The sequence below is a fragment of the Lissotriton helveticus genome, chromosome 5_1, assembly GCF_964261635.1.
Source record: "Lissotriton helveticus chromosome 5_1, aLisHel1.1, whole genome shotgun sequence".
NCBI lineage: Eukaryota > Metazoa > Chordata > Amphibia > Caudata > Salamandridae > Lissotriton > Lissotriton helveticus.
Genome location: NC_136065.1, coordinates 1,677,575,393 through 1,677,591,307, shown reverse-complemented (window position 1 = coordinate 1,677,591,307; position 15,915 = coordinate 1,677,575,393). Strand labels below are relative to the sequence as shown.

The window sequence follows — 15,915 nt, the reverse complement described above, 5'->3', positions numbered from 1 at the left end:
TTCCCGGGTTAACTAAGAGTTGATTTGTTGCCAATATTCATTACGTTAAGGGCAATCCTACGGCATGTGATAAAAGTCTCCATCTACGGTCTGGCACCTAGGGCGGGTCACTTTCCCATTGAAGTAAAATGAATGGAGTCCTCTGGCCTGATATACGTGGTATGCAGGTAATTCAATTTTATCAGTTTACACACAGCATTTTATGAAATTTGGGGGGCATGGGTTTGAATACATTCACACACTGTGGGCCCGCACTGGTGGCTGGGGGTTCACATTCGTGGCGGGACCTCCACATTGCAGTTTCTCACTGTGGATGGGGTTATTTGAAACCTTGATCCATCGAAAAGCTGTAAGTGCTCCCAGAGAGAGGTGACCACACACAAACGCAGGTCTCAGAACATCTGGTAAGTTAAGAGCATATAGTCTTGCAGACCTGGAACCGGCATCTATGATATAGATTATGAAACGTTTCAAATGCAGGAAAAACATACACATTGAATTGAAATTAACAAGAGCACCACTGCTGGTTGAACACTGTCTCACTACACAACATCCCTGGGGCACTTAAAAAGACAAACTGGAAAAAATATGAAAAATAGAGCTCTAAAGAACGCAAAAGAGAATGGCTGAGTGAGACAAAAGGAGAACAGGGGTGTGTGCAGAGAACAGGCAACTAACTTGAAGAGTGTAGATTTGCGACTATAAAGAAACTGTGTACAGGCCTAAGGTACGATCACACAATGTGAATGATGAGCCAAAAAATATTGCTGGATGGAGACTAAGAGAAAACCCCTGGAGAGAATCAACTGGGAATTTAAGAAACAAGGCATAGTTTGCATTAGTGAAGGCAAGAGAGAACAAAAGGGAAAGCAAAGCAATGAAAAATATTCTGTGTTGTGACTCCTACCAGGGAAAAGCAGCAAATCCACACCTGGTAAACTTAAGGGAAGAACAAATAATTTTAGCAAACGCCACAGTCAACCAGATACCGAATGCTTAGTATCACAAGCGATGCATTACAGATTGAAATACCACATCCTATAACCCAGCCTCTGACCGGCCAGAAAATATATGACATTCACTTTTCGTAATGTGGTTTGTTATACTTTATAATGTTTAAGGATAAATAGGCTTCAGCATTCTTACAGTGGTTCCTCCTGGTCCAGCCGTAGGTACTACACTCAATGTTGGTTGAATTGATGTCCTCATGAGTATGGCCCACGATCCGCTTCAAGGACTGAGGAAGAGAGACAGGAGTTAGTGAAAGGATAGCTAAGAGGCCTGTGGCTGCAAGTAGACATGGATGTAAGTGCATAGACTTCGGTAAGTCATAGGCCTGGAAAAGAAGAAGATTGCAGCTGCAGTTCCTGGGTAAGCGGGCTTCTTCAAGGGAGCATCTGTTCGAAGCAGGACAGAGCTGATGGGGAACGGCTGCTTGGTAACACCATTGTTCCTTCCCTTTCTCTCTAAGAAGGCTGTCAGACCATTGATGATAACTGTACTCGTGAGACTGCATGTTAACACGTACACCCGCCTCTGTCTTCAGATATGGAAAGATGAAGCATGGACTGAAGAGTTGTCTAAGACCAACAGTACTTTCAGGTAAATATACTGGGATACTCCGTTGTATTATAAGAAGGGTGTACCATAAATGCTATTTACACAATGCAACTAGAGCAGACTTTGTACATCCCCGCTAATCAGCAGTAGCAAAAGTAGGGTGTGGCCGTATAAGGGCCCTTTTGTGCCTCTATCAAGTTTTAAAAATGAAAAGTCAGCTGTAGGTTCTTGCTGTGACGGTAGCTGAGTTTGGGTGAATGGAGTGTGAGTGCAAGGACGTAGGAAGCTTATAGACTAATGTATGGTAGTACTGCTTGGTAGTAACCTTTGGGTAACTTCTCAGTTGGTCTCAGCTTTACTCAAAGCTTCTGGAAACAAGCTATTAAGAATAGGATGTTGTCAGTAAGTGGTATCTTAAGCCTCTCCAGGCATCAGTTCTCAAGGCAGTACCTAAAGCCCTTGGATTTTGTAGTAAATGGACGAGGGAGCCAAAATCCAATCCAAAATGGGGCCTTGAACATTGTTCTACCAGTTATGTGGTTTCCTATGGCAAACAGCCTTTACAACAAGTTTTTTTTACCTTATTGTACCTTTACCACGCATGTTTTTAGAACGCATATGCTTTTACAGCGTATCCCTTTACCACACATTTAAAGTAAGGTCAGGGGTGTGAGGGGTCTCCTCCCACAAATACATTGTTTATATATATAAATATATATAAACAATGTGTGGTGAAGACATACGTTGTAAAAGCATAAGCGATCTAAAAAAATGTGGGGTAAAAATTGTGTGGTAAAGGCATGCAGAGTATTTCCCTGCGTTGTTCCATCATACAACTGTTCCCTATCCCCTCCACACAATAAGTATAGTATAGCATAGAAGTGTGACTTGTGTGCTTGAATTGAAATCTCAACATATGAGCCTATGGAAGAATAATGCAGTCAATGTTGATGGAAGGACATGTTAATACCCACCTAAGACATTGGTCAACACAGCACAGTTCAAAGTCCAGTCCCTCAACTGACCCACAGTAGAACATACGTAACATACTCCATGACATAAATAATTTGATTCAGCAAATGGTTTGTTACCCAGCATAGAGAACAGACCCAACACAAGTTACAACACCACACACACAATAAACAACACAGCAATGTGCACAACATCCCGAACAGCACTCACACAAACTAACAATATAAAAAACTGGGTAAACATCTATTTAACTTCTTGACAGCACCACACAAATCATGCTGTGTCCTCCAACACAACTGCCACTAGCTGAACTGGGATCACATCCCGTTACTACAACATCCATTTGCCACCATCCTCTGTCACCAGTATTTTGTCTCGCGTGTATTTTTTATCATAACCCTGTGCAAATGTCCCTTCCACATATTTCCCCTAAGACTCGCCAGTAGAATCAGTTGCCCATTCATCCATAGTGTTTGACCCTTGCCAGTTCTTCGCCATCATTCATTCCAGATGACCATTCTTTCTTACCACCCATCACTTACCTCATCATCCATCAGTATAGACGCATCCAACTCTCCTTATCTGTATCTTTTCTATAAATATAAGTTGCCTCCACGTTATTCTATCCAATCATAAGCTCTACTTTAGTCACCCACTTAACAATCTGTGGTTTTTCTCCTACAGTCCGCTGTATTAGCTATATTTTTTTATGGTCTGTGGTCACTTCTGATTATATATCTAATTTCCTACCAGAATGTGCTAAAACAGCTTCTCTCCCACTTACTGGCTAGGTCTGTTCAGCCTTGTTCAGGAACCGGGGTGCATTTGCATTAGTGACCTAAGACTCAGTTTGGATTTTGCATTGACAGTTGAAACAATTCGCATTTGACAATAACCATCTGTAATTTGGAAGCAGTACGAAAATAATTTTTACATCCATCGAACAACTCTTGACATTTAGCATCCCATCCATCTTCAAAAAGGGTGTGCCCACTAAATGTTTCCTAAATAAAATGAGCTATAAAATCAGTTTTATACTCCATAAGCAACAACAATTGCTTAATTCTTTATTATTGGTTGATGCACTTGGTTTTAGGTTAGAAACAAGTTGAGCATGGCATTGACTGGCATATTATGCCTGCTCATTACCCTCCCTGCATACTTTATACCCAAGATATGTTGCAGAATGTATTATTAAGTTTGACTTTTTAACAGTCAAATCACTGACTCCCACTAATACATAATGCAACAGATAATCATGTTCTTTCCAGTGTTGTCACTACATATGCCACCCAGGAAGTAAGTAATATCTGTACCATCACCAAAGGCGTGTCTGTGCCTGCTAGAGAACATCTGATACACCTGCGTAATCCGAACACACATCCATGTAAAAGAAAATGTCCCCAGTGATGAAATATGCCTTGATTCCAGTTCAGTTTGGTAGTGTGCTGATGACAGAACAGATGTGATGAACCATTCTGCTTTACAAATGTCTTCATCGTATCGCCAATCTATACTACTATTATAAAGAGAGAACTGTGTCCTTTGAGCCAGGTAAACTCGAAAAGTACACCACCAATCACAACACCCAATACAGCGTTGGAAAGGGGAGGTCCAGGAGATGGACATAGGCTATAGAAAACCACACCATATACATTAGGGGGCGGGGGGGACGTTAGGGGAAAAGTAGTCCGTATGGGCGTATGGATACAGTGATTGCACGCGGCGTTCGGCGTCGTCACAACGCTTGCGAGAGGCGCAATGGCGTGTGGGAGTGACGTCACGTCAACGCGACGTTCGCTTTCCGGACCGGAGCGCAGGAAGGAGCAAGGGAACAAAACACGACGTGCGGGTAGGAGCGGTGGCGCGGGACCGACACACAACATTGGAGTGCCCAGCGCGGGGAGGAGCGGCGATGCCGGTGGGAGCGCAGGAAGGAGCAAGGGACACACACCCGACATGCGGGGAGGAGCGGCGCCGCGGGAGCTGGTAAGTACGCTCTGCTGCTCCCGCTGATGGCCGCTCTGCTGCACGTCTCCTGCAGCGGTGCTGCCCCCAGCCCCCTTCTGCCCCGGACAACGTTGGGGCGGGCTGCTAGTATAAGCTAAAGGGTGCCTGTCAACCAACACTTGTTTACATGTATGTATGTATGGATGCGTATGTATTTGTAGAACACAAATCTACCTAGAGAGCATCAGAGTACTGGACAAGGGCAGCAGCAATGAGATAAGATGCAGGATTATTTACAATAAAGTGGGGTAAGGAATACTATTGTGTGTACGTATTTCCAAATTTGCTTCTTTCAAGTCTTTAAGTATCCTCAATGAACTTACTAACTTGTAGACTCATCTGAGACACTCCAATGCTCCAAAAACACGGATGACACTATTTTCCATTAAATTATCTAACTTATGTCTCAATTGTTTACCCAGTGCCAAAGGTATTCATTGTATCTTATGCACAGATGGGTTTACACCGCTCTTAAAAAGAATCCTGTGTGTAAACCCTTTACATGTTTCCAACATATCTGCTAACAACTCTGGATACAACACACTCACACTGCACTCTTCAGTAGACCCCCCTCCTTCCCTTCTGGATGCCTCCTGGTGACCATTGGAACTCAGACCCACCCCCACTCCGAAAGACCACACCTGCAACCTTGGCATCACACTGAACAGCGTACTCTCCATGAAACACCAGGTCAGCACTGTCTCTTCCGCCTCCTTCCAAACTCTCTGCATGCTCCGCAGAGTCTTCAAGTAGCTCCTATCAGCACCAGGAAAACAGTGATGCAGGCCCTCATCCATATCCACCTAGAATACTGCAATGCACTCTACGCAGGAACCACCACCGAACTCAAGCAAAGACTCTAGACGATCCAAAACCCAGCAGCCAGACTGATCCTCAACCTGCCCAAGCAGACCGGCATCACCCAGCACCTCAAAGACCTCCACTGGCTCCACATCCAGAAAAGTAATTCAAGCTACTGAACCTCTAGCCTACAGTGCCCTCCTTGACCTAGTACCAGCCTTCACAAACCACCGCCTGAACTTCCCGAATCCGCTCACCTCGTCCTTGCACAAATAACTCAAATCCGACTTCACTGCACAGGAGGACGCTCCTTCGCCTACCTGACCACCAAATCCTGTAACACCCTTTCCCTCAACCTGCGTACTTCACCATCACTGACTAACTTCAGAAAGTAACTCAAGACCTGGCTCTTCGACTGATACCCGCAGCACAGCGCCTGGATACCTTCTTGGGTGATAAGCCATGCTTTATAAATAGCGATTTCTTGATTAACTCAGCATACCATGTGCATGCTGCTTTGTTCTCCTTCTGTTGCTTTCTACGTTGTTTCTCCTCCCCTCATCCACTAATGTCATTGTAATGGCTGAAGTGCTCTTACATCCCCACTACGATTCTCCTTATTAGAAATCTGCTTTGAAACTGCACAGTTGCACACCTGCATTACTGCCTTCTCGCTGCTGCCTGGGAAGACAGGCCCTAGTGGCTGTGTCCCAAAACAATATCAGGGTGTTGTTTTCACCTGATGGCACACTTCTATGCAGAGGCTTCCACCAGGGTAGGGTATCAGAATACCGTAACCACAATATCATCTGACAGAAATATTGAGTTCTAAACAACCTTTGCAAAATATCACCCCATCTACACCCAATGGAACGATGTTTTAGTGTATCAGCAATAGTGTAAGTTATTCTATCATGCAATGTGAATATCATCCTCTTTATTATCCATTCTCCCCGGTATGTATTGTGGTTTCCGCAAAGACTTAATACACATATCTTGGCTGAAGTTAGTTAGGTTGCCATCCATCTGGACGTATGTCCTGTCAATCCTTTTATCTTAGAGAATGCATGGAGTTTTGTAACATGGGCCCTTGTAGAAATGCCTGATGCGTTCAATGTGGTGAGCCCAGCCTGCTCTTCATAGTGGTCTGACACAGGAAGGTCATTAGAGGAAAGGGATTACCCCATCCTCCTTATTTAGACTGGACGGAGTGATTACCTTTTTTTCTTTGTCACCACTGGGTAAAACCCTTGGAACAATTCGATAAACTTCTACTAAATCTCATGTGGGGTGGCTGCATCTCCAGCAATTAGAGAGGTTTAAAAGAAAAGTCCTACTTTGCAGAGTCTTAGTGTTGTCCAAAATCAATAAGGCAGTATTTTAAAATAGGGAAATGTTAATCTAGGTACTCTAGCCATCTCGTAGTACAGTAAGGAAGTCCAGTCCTCCACAGTGTAACCTTTCTGCAACAGTGCTTGCCAGTGGGTTCTTGTATATTGTTCCATTCCTTCATTGAAGAATCTCCCTGCGGGCACACCATATTAACCTGATACTAAGCCTTTCATATTGACTTATGACAAATAGGTATTATTGAATAGGTGGTTTGAGTAACAGTATTAGGTCAGGGCCTAGATTGTGCACGATGCAGTGGGATAATTACTTTCATTGCAAGGTGTGATTATTTCGGAAATTGTGTACATATCTATACCCCTATATTTCCATTCTCCCCAATACACCATAGAGCCCTGTATCGGGATTCCAACATTGTGACATATAGGTGCTGATTGGCAGAGCCAGTATTTGGCCCAAAGGGGATATCTGGAGTTTAGCAGACATGATACACTATCCCAAATAATGTGGAAGTTAGAGCCTACCCCCATCATCTGCAAGAAGGCCATCGTGTAATCCCAGTCAGGCATGTCGAACACTTTTTAGGTCGAGCCTAGAGCCAGCACGCAAGCGCTGCTCTAGGGAAGATCTGTGGTAGTTCACTACGTGAAGGAAGCCCCGCCCACTGCCCCGCCCATGTTTCATCGGCTTGTGCCTTTGTCCTTCGTAAATGCTGCCTTCGGATTCATTTATAGGCTTGTTAGTCTCTCCTTATTATGGCCATGTCATCATTTGTATCCTCCCATGGCTACTGGCCCCTTTACTTTGAGTGTTAAATGGTACATGCTATTTAGACTTGTGAGCACTATTTTCTTTAATGAGGTTCTCCTAATGCCTTCCTTCTCTACACCCTCTCCCTCCTGTTGTCCGGGGCTTCTCCCCCCGCACTCAAATTTGTCCATGCCTAGTCGGCTCCTTCTCCCCCCTCCCTCCGCCTGCACTCCCATTGTCTGTGACTTCGCCCCCCCCCCCAACCCCCCACCCACACTCCCATTGTCCGTGCCTTCCCCTTCCTCACTCCCGTCATCTTGGACAGTAATGCCCATATATCATGACGTAAACAAGGCATGAATTACCAAAATGTAAGTTTGTGTGAACACCACTTGACCCATCACAAATTGCACAATGGGTAGTTTATCTGTACATTAAAACAATTATACAGAATACGATTTTGATATGTGTGTGAAAGTGTGATTCACTCTTGCTGTGGAGCCTCTTTTGCCAAACATAGGAAAAGGTTTCAGTTTAAAATGGCGATGCTCGTTTCTATCCACTGGCTAAGGCTACAAACATCAGCTTGTGGCATACATTGAGTCCTATTTCTGTGTCCATTGCCCGTGTTACTAAACAAAGATGGCGTGTAATAGGATTTCCGCATAGATGTCACTGTGCAACTTCCTGTTTGAAGATTCACTTCACACTTTTGTGTTTTCGGGTGTTAGAGATGTCGCTATAGACGGTTCTAAAGGATCTTTGGCACCTACGTACCTGCCAGCTCTGCTTGTTGGTAAAGGTAAGGCCTGGACCCAACAACTACCACCACTTCCACTCCTCCAGATCCAGCAAACCACCTGTGCCTGCATTTGAATCCCCTCATCGCGAATCCGTACATACCAACATTTGGGAAAACCAAAGCGTGAGATTTAGGAAAAAAAACGGGGGTTCATTTCCTGATAGCATCACCATCTATTGAATTGGATGGGGAAATTCAAATAAGAGAAAGGTAATATAACAACGTTTCGCTTTAAATTGCAAGTCCCAGACCTAAATCGAGACTGCTGACTTCTATGCTTGTTGCATCGCGCGCTACTCCACAGGCACAGCATATTGGGACCGCAAGGGAAATTTGTGGTTAGTTTCTTTATTAACCTCACATATGTGACTCCTTTACTATTTATCACCTAGGCAACGTCATGGGATAAACCACTAAAAACAAGAGGCACAAGGTGTTCCTTGCTACACCCCCAGCAAAACACCATAAAGCAAGGACTCTACAGTGTTTTACCTCAGAATCATTCTGCCCGCAGAACGCTTCTTTTTCATGAACAATCGCACCTCAGCACTATTTAATCCAAATATTCTGTTGGCTTTTTCCATTGGCAGAACTATATTCCGTTATTTGGATGTGTATAGCATACATTCTGCCATTGGTGTTGCCTACTAGCTATTATAGTAGTCTGGTGATTTTTTGTGCATATTTCATAGGTTACCATTACACACAGGTGTCTGATTCAGCTTGTGATGCTTGTACACGTATTGTTAAGGTTTCGATTATGTGTGGGAATTGCTTATTAATTGACCTGTTGGTGTATGAGTTTGGTGTATTAGTGTTAAAAATGGAAGACTGCCAATCATTCATGTCTCTTCTAAGTTGGTCGACCGACATGCCAAGAGAATGCAGTGGTGTGTATGTGGGGTTTTTCTTTTTTTGGTTACATGATAGCAAAATAAATGGCACTTCTGGATCGTATGTTAGAAGTTCTGTCCAAATAGTTCTTTTGGCTGTTGCTGTGTTTTGTTAGAATTGTGGTGAGAAATGCTGTTGTGAGTATGTTGTTGGCATGCTTTTTTCCCCGGAGTTTTATATAGGGCAAACTTGACCCTCCGGTGGCAGAGGGCTTTATAATGAGCACCAGTTGCGTTACACAAGGACATTCATTAGGTCGAGCCTAGGCAGCACATGTGCTGCTCTGCGAGGCATGCTGTATTCAGGTACGGAATTGAAGCTCCACCCATATTTTTCATTGGCTTGTGTGATTTTTCACTGTAAACTGTGGCTGTTTATTGGTCAAAAGGCTTAGTAGTCCCTCCTTGTCTAATTTGGTAACCTCCCATGGCGACACCCCCTGTTTCGTGTGTTGTTACTTGGTAGGATTTAATTACAGCCTCCAAGCACTATCTTTTCAAATAGTAACAACAGGCAGGATATTCTTTCTCCTAAGGGTTTGATAATATTTTATATCACTCATTTGCAAAGCAATAAGTCTTGCATTTGCGAGAGTTTAAGCTATTGGCATTGTAAATGACAGTGCCTTATATTTATCTGCTTTAAAAAGAACAAATAAATAAAAGGCATTGTTATTTTCAATGCCAATAGCTCAATCTCTCGTAAAGGCGAGACCTATTGCATTGCAAATGCTTGTTTTAATATCTAGCGCTACAAAAACTTAATTCCATCTTAAAATCTGCTGAGGCATGAATCGTGATTAAGCTGCCTTAAATTCATGAGGGTGCTGCAACCAGTAATAACGCTACTTTGCTCTTCATGTACCAGGGAACCACCCACACTAACAACTCTATTTACAAGATTCTTGGACAACATTTTTGCGTCTACATTGATCTTTGACTCAGTTCTATAACATCCCAGAGCCTCAAAATCTTTATCTATAAATCTATCTATTTTATAAAATTCTGGTGGAAAACTGTCTGCGCCCAACGACTTGCCTTTCAGCATTTCACAAAAAGCCACTATCAGTACCTCTTTGTTAAGGTCCTGTTCTAACTTGTCAGCTTGGTCGTCTGTTACCTTGGGGAGGCAAGACCCTTTCTAGAAACGACTGCACCGACACATCATGCATGAGGTACGGGAGGGCACCTGTTTACTACTGCCAGACACTGTGGAAGGGTAGACTTTATACTGACTTGTGTCACCTCCTTAGTTCCATCTGTTCTGATAAGGGACAGTATTGGGGGAAATAGCCTCTCCATCTTTTGGAGCCAGGCAAGCAGTCACTCTGAAGTGTCCCCTTCCTTGTGCAGTCCAAGTCTCTATGGGTGAACGTATCCAGAGCATCCCAGATCTTCCCCACCTTATATTTGGCTTCGAAGAAATCTGCCCTCCTGGTAGGGATGACCAGCATCTATCTCTGTACCGTTTTAGTCTATATTCTTAGAGTGACAGATTATGGTTTAATTGTTGTCGGGTACTGTATATAATAATCATGCAGTCTCCCACTTGGACCACTTTTAGAGCCTCCCACTCTTTTACCCTGGTTTCAATCGATCCTCAATGTTGTTCTAGATACATCATTAGATAGACATTAGTCTGTACTTATCTCCAATTGAAATACTGGATCTTTAAGAGCTGTGTTGGTGTCCTCCTTTGAATCAGCCCTGTGCTGTACTCTATCAGGAGAGGCGAGTGGTCAGAAAGGAACCTTTCCAGATATTGTGCCACCTACATTTTTGTTGTTAAGTTGCGCTAGACCAATAAAGTGTTATCTCTGATGGAGTAATACGATACACCCAGAGAGTTGTATCTGTAATTCCTGGTTTACTACGAAGCCTGGAAGTGTGTCTATACAAATTTACATTATGACTTTAACTACAACTATTTTGTAGTTAAAGTCACTAGCCCATATCCTAGAGGCAACAATGTAAGGTAGTATCAAACCATATAGAGTCCTAAACTAAGTCTTGTTATCTTTATCTGGTGCATGTATATTTACTAGGCATATCTCAGCTGAGTTCAGGAGACTATATATCAGTATACAACTCCCCTACACATTTGGAGAAGCAGTACTGGAAAGGAAGCCAGATGCAATCCAGACCAACACATCTCTTGCGTAGGTTGAGCAAGCAGAGAACGGTTGACCTCGTCCATTTTTTCCAAACCTTGCATTCCTCTACATCTTTTAGATGTGTTCCTGGGGGAAAGCTGTCTGGGTAGGGTGGTGCGTACCCTGTGCCATTAAGTCTACGAATATTACATCTGAGCAACTTTACATTCCTGCTCATTCTAGTGCCTGTAAAGCTTTGATCCCATTGGCCCGTGGTGACCCTTTGTCAATGAACACCCCCATGCATGGGACAATGTAATGTTTCCCTCTTCTGATGTGCTATTGCAAGCATTTCGCTGGTCGGAATGGTGTCACTGTGAGGTTGAGCAAAAATATTCTGTGCTACGTAACAACAACCTTCATCCCCTGGGTAAGTATTTAGACAACTGAACAGCTGGTGTCTCAAAACTTCCTCCGATGGTAAGCTCAACCTATTTAATCACACACTGGTATGGAACTAAAACTAAACATACCCTACAACTTAAACAAGCTATGTGCAGAGGGTTGCAAACCCAGGTGGGCCACCAGGTCCCCGAGAAGGTCTGTGTGGTCCGCAGCCCAAGGACCCATCCCCTTAGCTGCCTAAACTGGCTTATGATTCTCTGCCTACAGGAGCGCCCCAGTGACCATCGCGAACACTGAATTCTGCCTCTACTCCAACATGCGATCACTGCTCCTGACCACCGCCATGTGATAATGTATTTGTTCCGTAAACGATACCTTCTAATAACATAATTCTTTGCTGAAAGTGTGGACGACCGAATAGTGTCAAATTATTACCACCTGCTGTGCTCAGGGTAAAGTCTTGCCTTTTTGGCTCCAGTGGGCCGCGAAGCTGCCCCTCAAGTCTATGCAGAGTGCACAGACACCATCTTGAAGCCTTCAATGTAGGACCATCCAGCATCCTGGGCTCTCAATTGGCATTACGCAGGTATCAGCACAGGATCACGGTATTTGTGTTCTCTGCACTTGCAAAGGCCAACGCAGAGCTGATTTTTGTTCACTGGACACAGTATTATAGTGGAGTGTGATGAGGGTGCAGGGAGATAGGGATCAACATGTGTGCTCTGCCATTTTGCAAGACCGTGCCCACACAAGTCACTTTAACCAGGATTGCAGCAGACATATGCAGAAAACCGGACATCAGGGCTGGCATTTGGCATGAGCGAGCTGGGCCCAGGCCCATGGCACCTACAGTAGGTGGGGAGCACAAATAGCTGACCTCCTAAGCTGTTGTGAATAAATCGTTTATTACAGTCAGCCAGATCAAATTGTTGCCTTCAAGTTTTGTTTAAAATCATGTTTTATTTCATTTTCTAAGCCTCCCTCATTACTTCTCCCCCTTCCTTCTCACTCTAACCTCTCCCAGGAACTCTCACCTCTAGTTTAGCAAATGAATAGGTGATTGAGGAGAGGAGGTGAAAATGTGTGTTCTCTTTCCTGTCACTGTCTGAGGTATTCAGCCAGTATTTGACCTGTAAGCACAAAAGGGACCCTCATGAGGAGCACCAATGGGAAAGGGTGGTTGGCGAAGGTGTGGTGGAGGACGATTAGTACGGCACAAAATTTAGTTGCGCCCAGGGCACCATCTGGGAAAAGGCCAGTTCTGCCGAACACGGAACACAAGACGTCCCTATTACATTCCTTCATAACGTGTGGCCCTTTAAATTCCAATCCCTATGCAAACACAGACCTGCCGACTCACACGGTGTCACCCTGTGTCACTAGCTGAGCCTGCGGCAGGTAAGAGTGGTGGGGCCAGGTAGGGGGATTTCGAGTGATGACCATGAGGGAAAATTAAATTAAATAAATAATTAATTTGCCCCCTGGATGTCTCTCTAAATCCCCCTACCACCCAGTAGTACCGTCTAACTTGCAGCGGCCGCGGCTGTGTGTCACATGATTTACTTTCCCTTCACAAGATCACCCAGTGAAAAGTTGAAATCACGAGGTGGCAGGCGAGGCAAGCTGGAAACCACTACACAAAGTGACTTTTCAGCTCGTCTTGCAGGTAGTAAGCGGCCGATGTACATTAAGAGGTGTGAAAAGACCCCAGGACATCGGCGGCAGCCTCAGCCACCCTTTGGTGGTTCTTTTTGCAAGAGGGTGTGGTGGGAGTTGTGGAGGACCGAGTACCCTTCAGGAAGCTCTCGACAAAAGGCATCATCCTCTAAGGCAACGCCCCTCTTTACACCGCAATGATTTCGTTGTAGGTTGGCAAGTCTGCAAATACCTGTTTGCCAGGATTCGGAACTAGGAGCAAGGTGGGCTTTGAACAAGTGTGGCCCACAAAATAAAAAAATTTAGCAGCTCAAACCTGCCTGTATTTAACTCTGAAAAAAGCACAGGTAATTACTCAAAATTGTGATTCTTTTTTAATAAAGAACCAAAATCTGAATGGTATCCCCCAAAAATCTGGTAATAGGTGATAATTATTGGACCCAATAAACTCTGACCTTAGCGGAATTGTATTCGATCAGTGCAGTCATTATCCACTCCGATTCTCCAAAGTGCCTAAAGTGATGGTAGCAAGTATTTAGCAGAACTGGAGGATATGTTTTTGGGTGATAATACAGTCGATCTTCCAGTGAAAAGTTCCTCCAAGGAGTCCCTTACTTCCTGAGCTTTAAATGTTATCTGGTGTACCAAATGCGTCCTCAAGGCATATTTCTCCATCTCACATAGAAAAGTGTGGGAAATAAGAAAAGTTGACAGTACTGATCCACAACGGAACAATTTATTCTCTTTGATGAAGCAGAATTAAATTGATCAAAATCGAGCAATACAACAAAAGGATTATGTGAAGGCATGGTCTAGCCTTGAGAGAACAATGAATAAATTAGAATATTAAACAGAAGGTAAGGTGATGACTCTTGCTTCAGCTGTCAAGTTTGAAAAAAGAAATCTGTACTGTTCTTTTATTGACTATAGTGCAGCTTTTGACAAGGTAGATAAATCATTAGTCAGGTGAAAGCTAATCAAATTAGGTGCTGACCCACAGTTGCTGGAGCAGGCTAGAGCCTTACACCCTGAGATTTGGGTCAACGTTCAGATCAATATGAGAGATGCTCTCAGTAATAGCAATCTCTAACAGTCATTGTCAGGGTGTATACTTTTGCCCGGCCTATTCAATCTGTGCGTGGCAAATCTTGCTGAAACACTTGGAAAATTCACATATTTCTCTCGTCGCTTAAGGCTGCCTAGAATTGGCATGCTGGCCTACGTACAGGATTACTACTTTTGGACCAAATTCCCATTGGCCTTTATAGATTGTTGAATTTGCTAATAATCTATAATCTCAACAACAAACTGACAATGAATAACTCCAAACCTATTGTCATTTAGAAGAAGTAGCAGTAATTACACAAGGTCCGATTATGGATCGAAATGGTACATGGTCACAAATATTTAGGAATCACCTTAGGCTAACATCTAACCTGGGAATATTACTTTAGGTAATTTGTAGTAAGAACCACAAGACTCTGTAGCTGTTTAATATGTTTCAACAATCAGTACTTCAGGAGCACTAGTTCACAATTGCTGAAGGTCATCCAGGAAACAGCGATCTAGATGATGCTATATTCTAGATATGTATTTATTCCGCAGGGTGAAACCTCCACACATAGGTATAGGGATAGCATTTTTCAGTAGGTTAGCTGTACTATAGTGGTACTACTAATCATACTACACAATGCAGTTTGTGAACAGGCCCCAGGGTGGTTATCGCCTAGACTATTCAGAAATATAGGGAAATCAAAAATGGCCTTTGGTGGTTCAAATTCCCACCTTGCCTTGTAAATGCCCTTGCATGAAACTTCTCGAGTTCTTTGTTCAGTAACTCTTATTAAACCATTTACACTTGTGTTTTTTTCCGATTGCCTACTAGGATAGGGGAGCCTACCGAATTTGGCGGCATTGTGTCTTTCCTCTGCTCGTCTGATGCCTCCTTCATTACCGGAGAGACCATAGTGGCAGCCGGTGGTGGCAACTCTCGACTCTGAAAGCCGACGTGGATATCAGGATTTTTGATGTGGTCACGGTTTAGAAAATCTGCCCTGGGGTACATCATCTTTTGTAGTGACAAACATTTTCACAATTTGAGACTGTCTCAAGTCCTATTTGCCTTTCGAGGCATTTGCAATGAAAGCCTCTCTAGCAAGTACCTCAGAGAGCAGTATTCTACAGTTCGTCCATATGAGAGATTAGCTATGAGAGTTTGAGAAAAATATTGAATTGCAAGTGGTCTGCAAATAGTATGGCAGTACGTTAACCAAGCTGGGCTGCCTTTACTGCCATTTTAATACTAAGGAGATAGTCTGATTGTCGATATAATGTATTAAAAGTATGCATTATGTGTTAGAAGGGTATGCCTTTTATTTAAAAAAATGAAGCATGTCTTCTAACAAAAATATTATATTGCATCTATTTTGTCGTGCCTCTTTAAATGATTTAATTGTATCTCTGTGTTGTCGATAAACTGGCGTTTGCTGGTGGTGACACTAAAGATTGTTCACATCGATTTTTCTAATCAGTTGATAACGGAAGAACTGAGATTGTTTGACACCGTTTACTCTGAATGAACATCACAATGCATACAACTTTAATCCCAGCTTGCACAACCTAA

General features: G+C 43.4%; 1 protein-coding gene across 1 annotated transcript in view; it reads left to right on the top strand.

The window, feature by feature from the left end:
- The window catches only part of LOC144755715 (dehydrogenase/reductase SDR family member 4-like), a 76,067-nt gene extending 60,764 nt beyond the window's left edge, over nucleotides 1-15,303 (top strand). The window contains exons 7-8 of the mRNA XM_078644902.1: nucleotides 1,547-1,602; nucleotides 15,178-15,303. Of these exons, the coding sequence (XP_078501028.1) occupies nucleotides 1,547-1,602; nucleotides 15,178-15,292 (171 nt within the window). The 3' untranslated portion in view covers nucleotides 15,293-15,303. The remainder of the gene's footprint in view (nucleotides 1-1,546; nucleotides 1,603-15,177) is intronic.
- The last annotated feature ends 612 nt before the right edge of the window (nucleotides 15,304-15,915 follow it).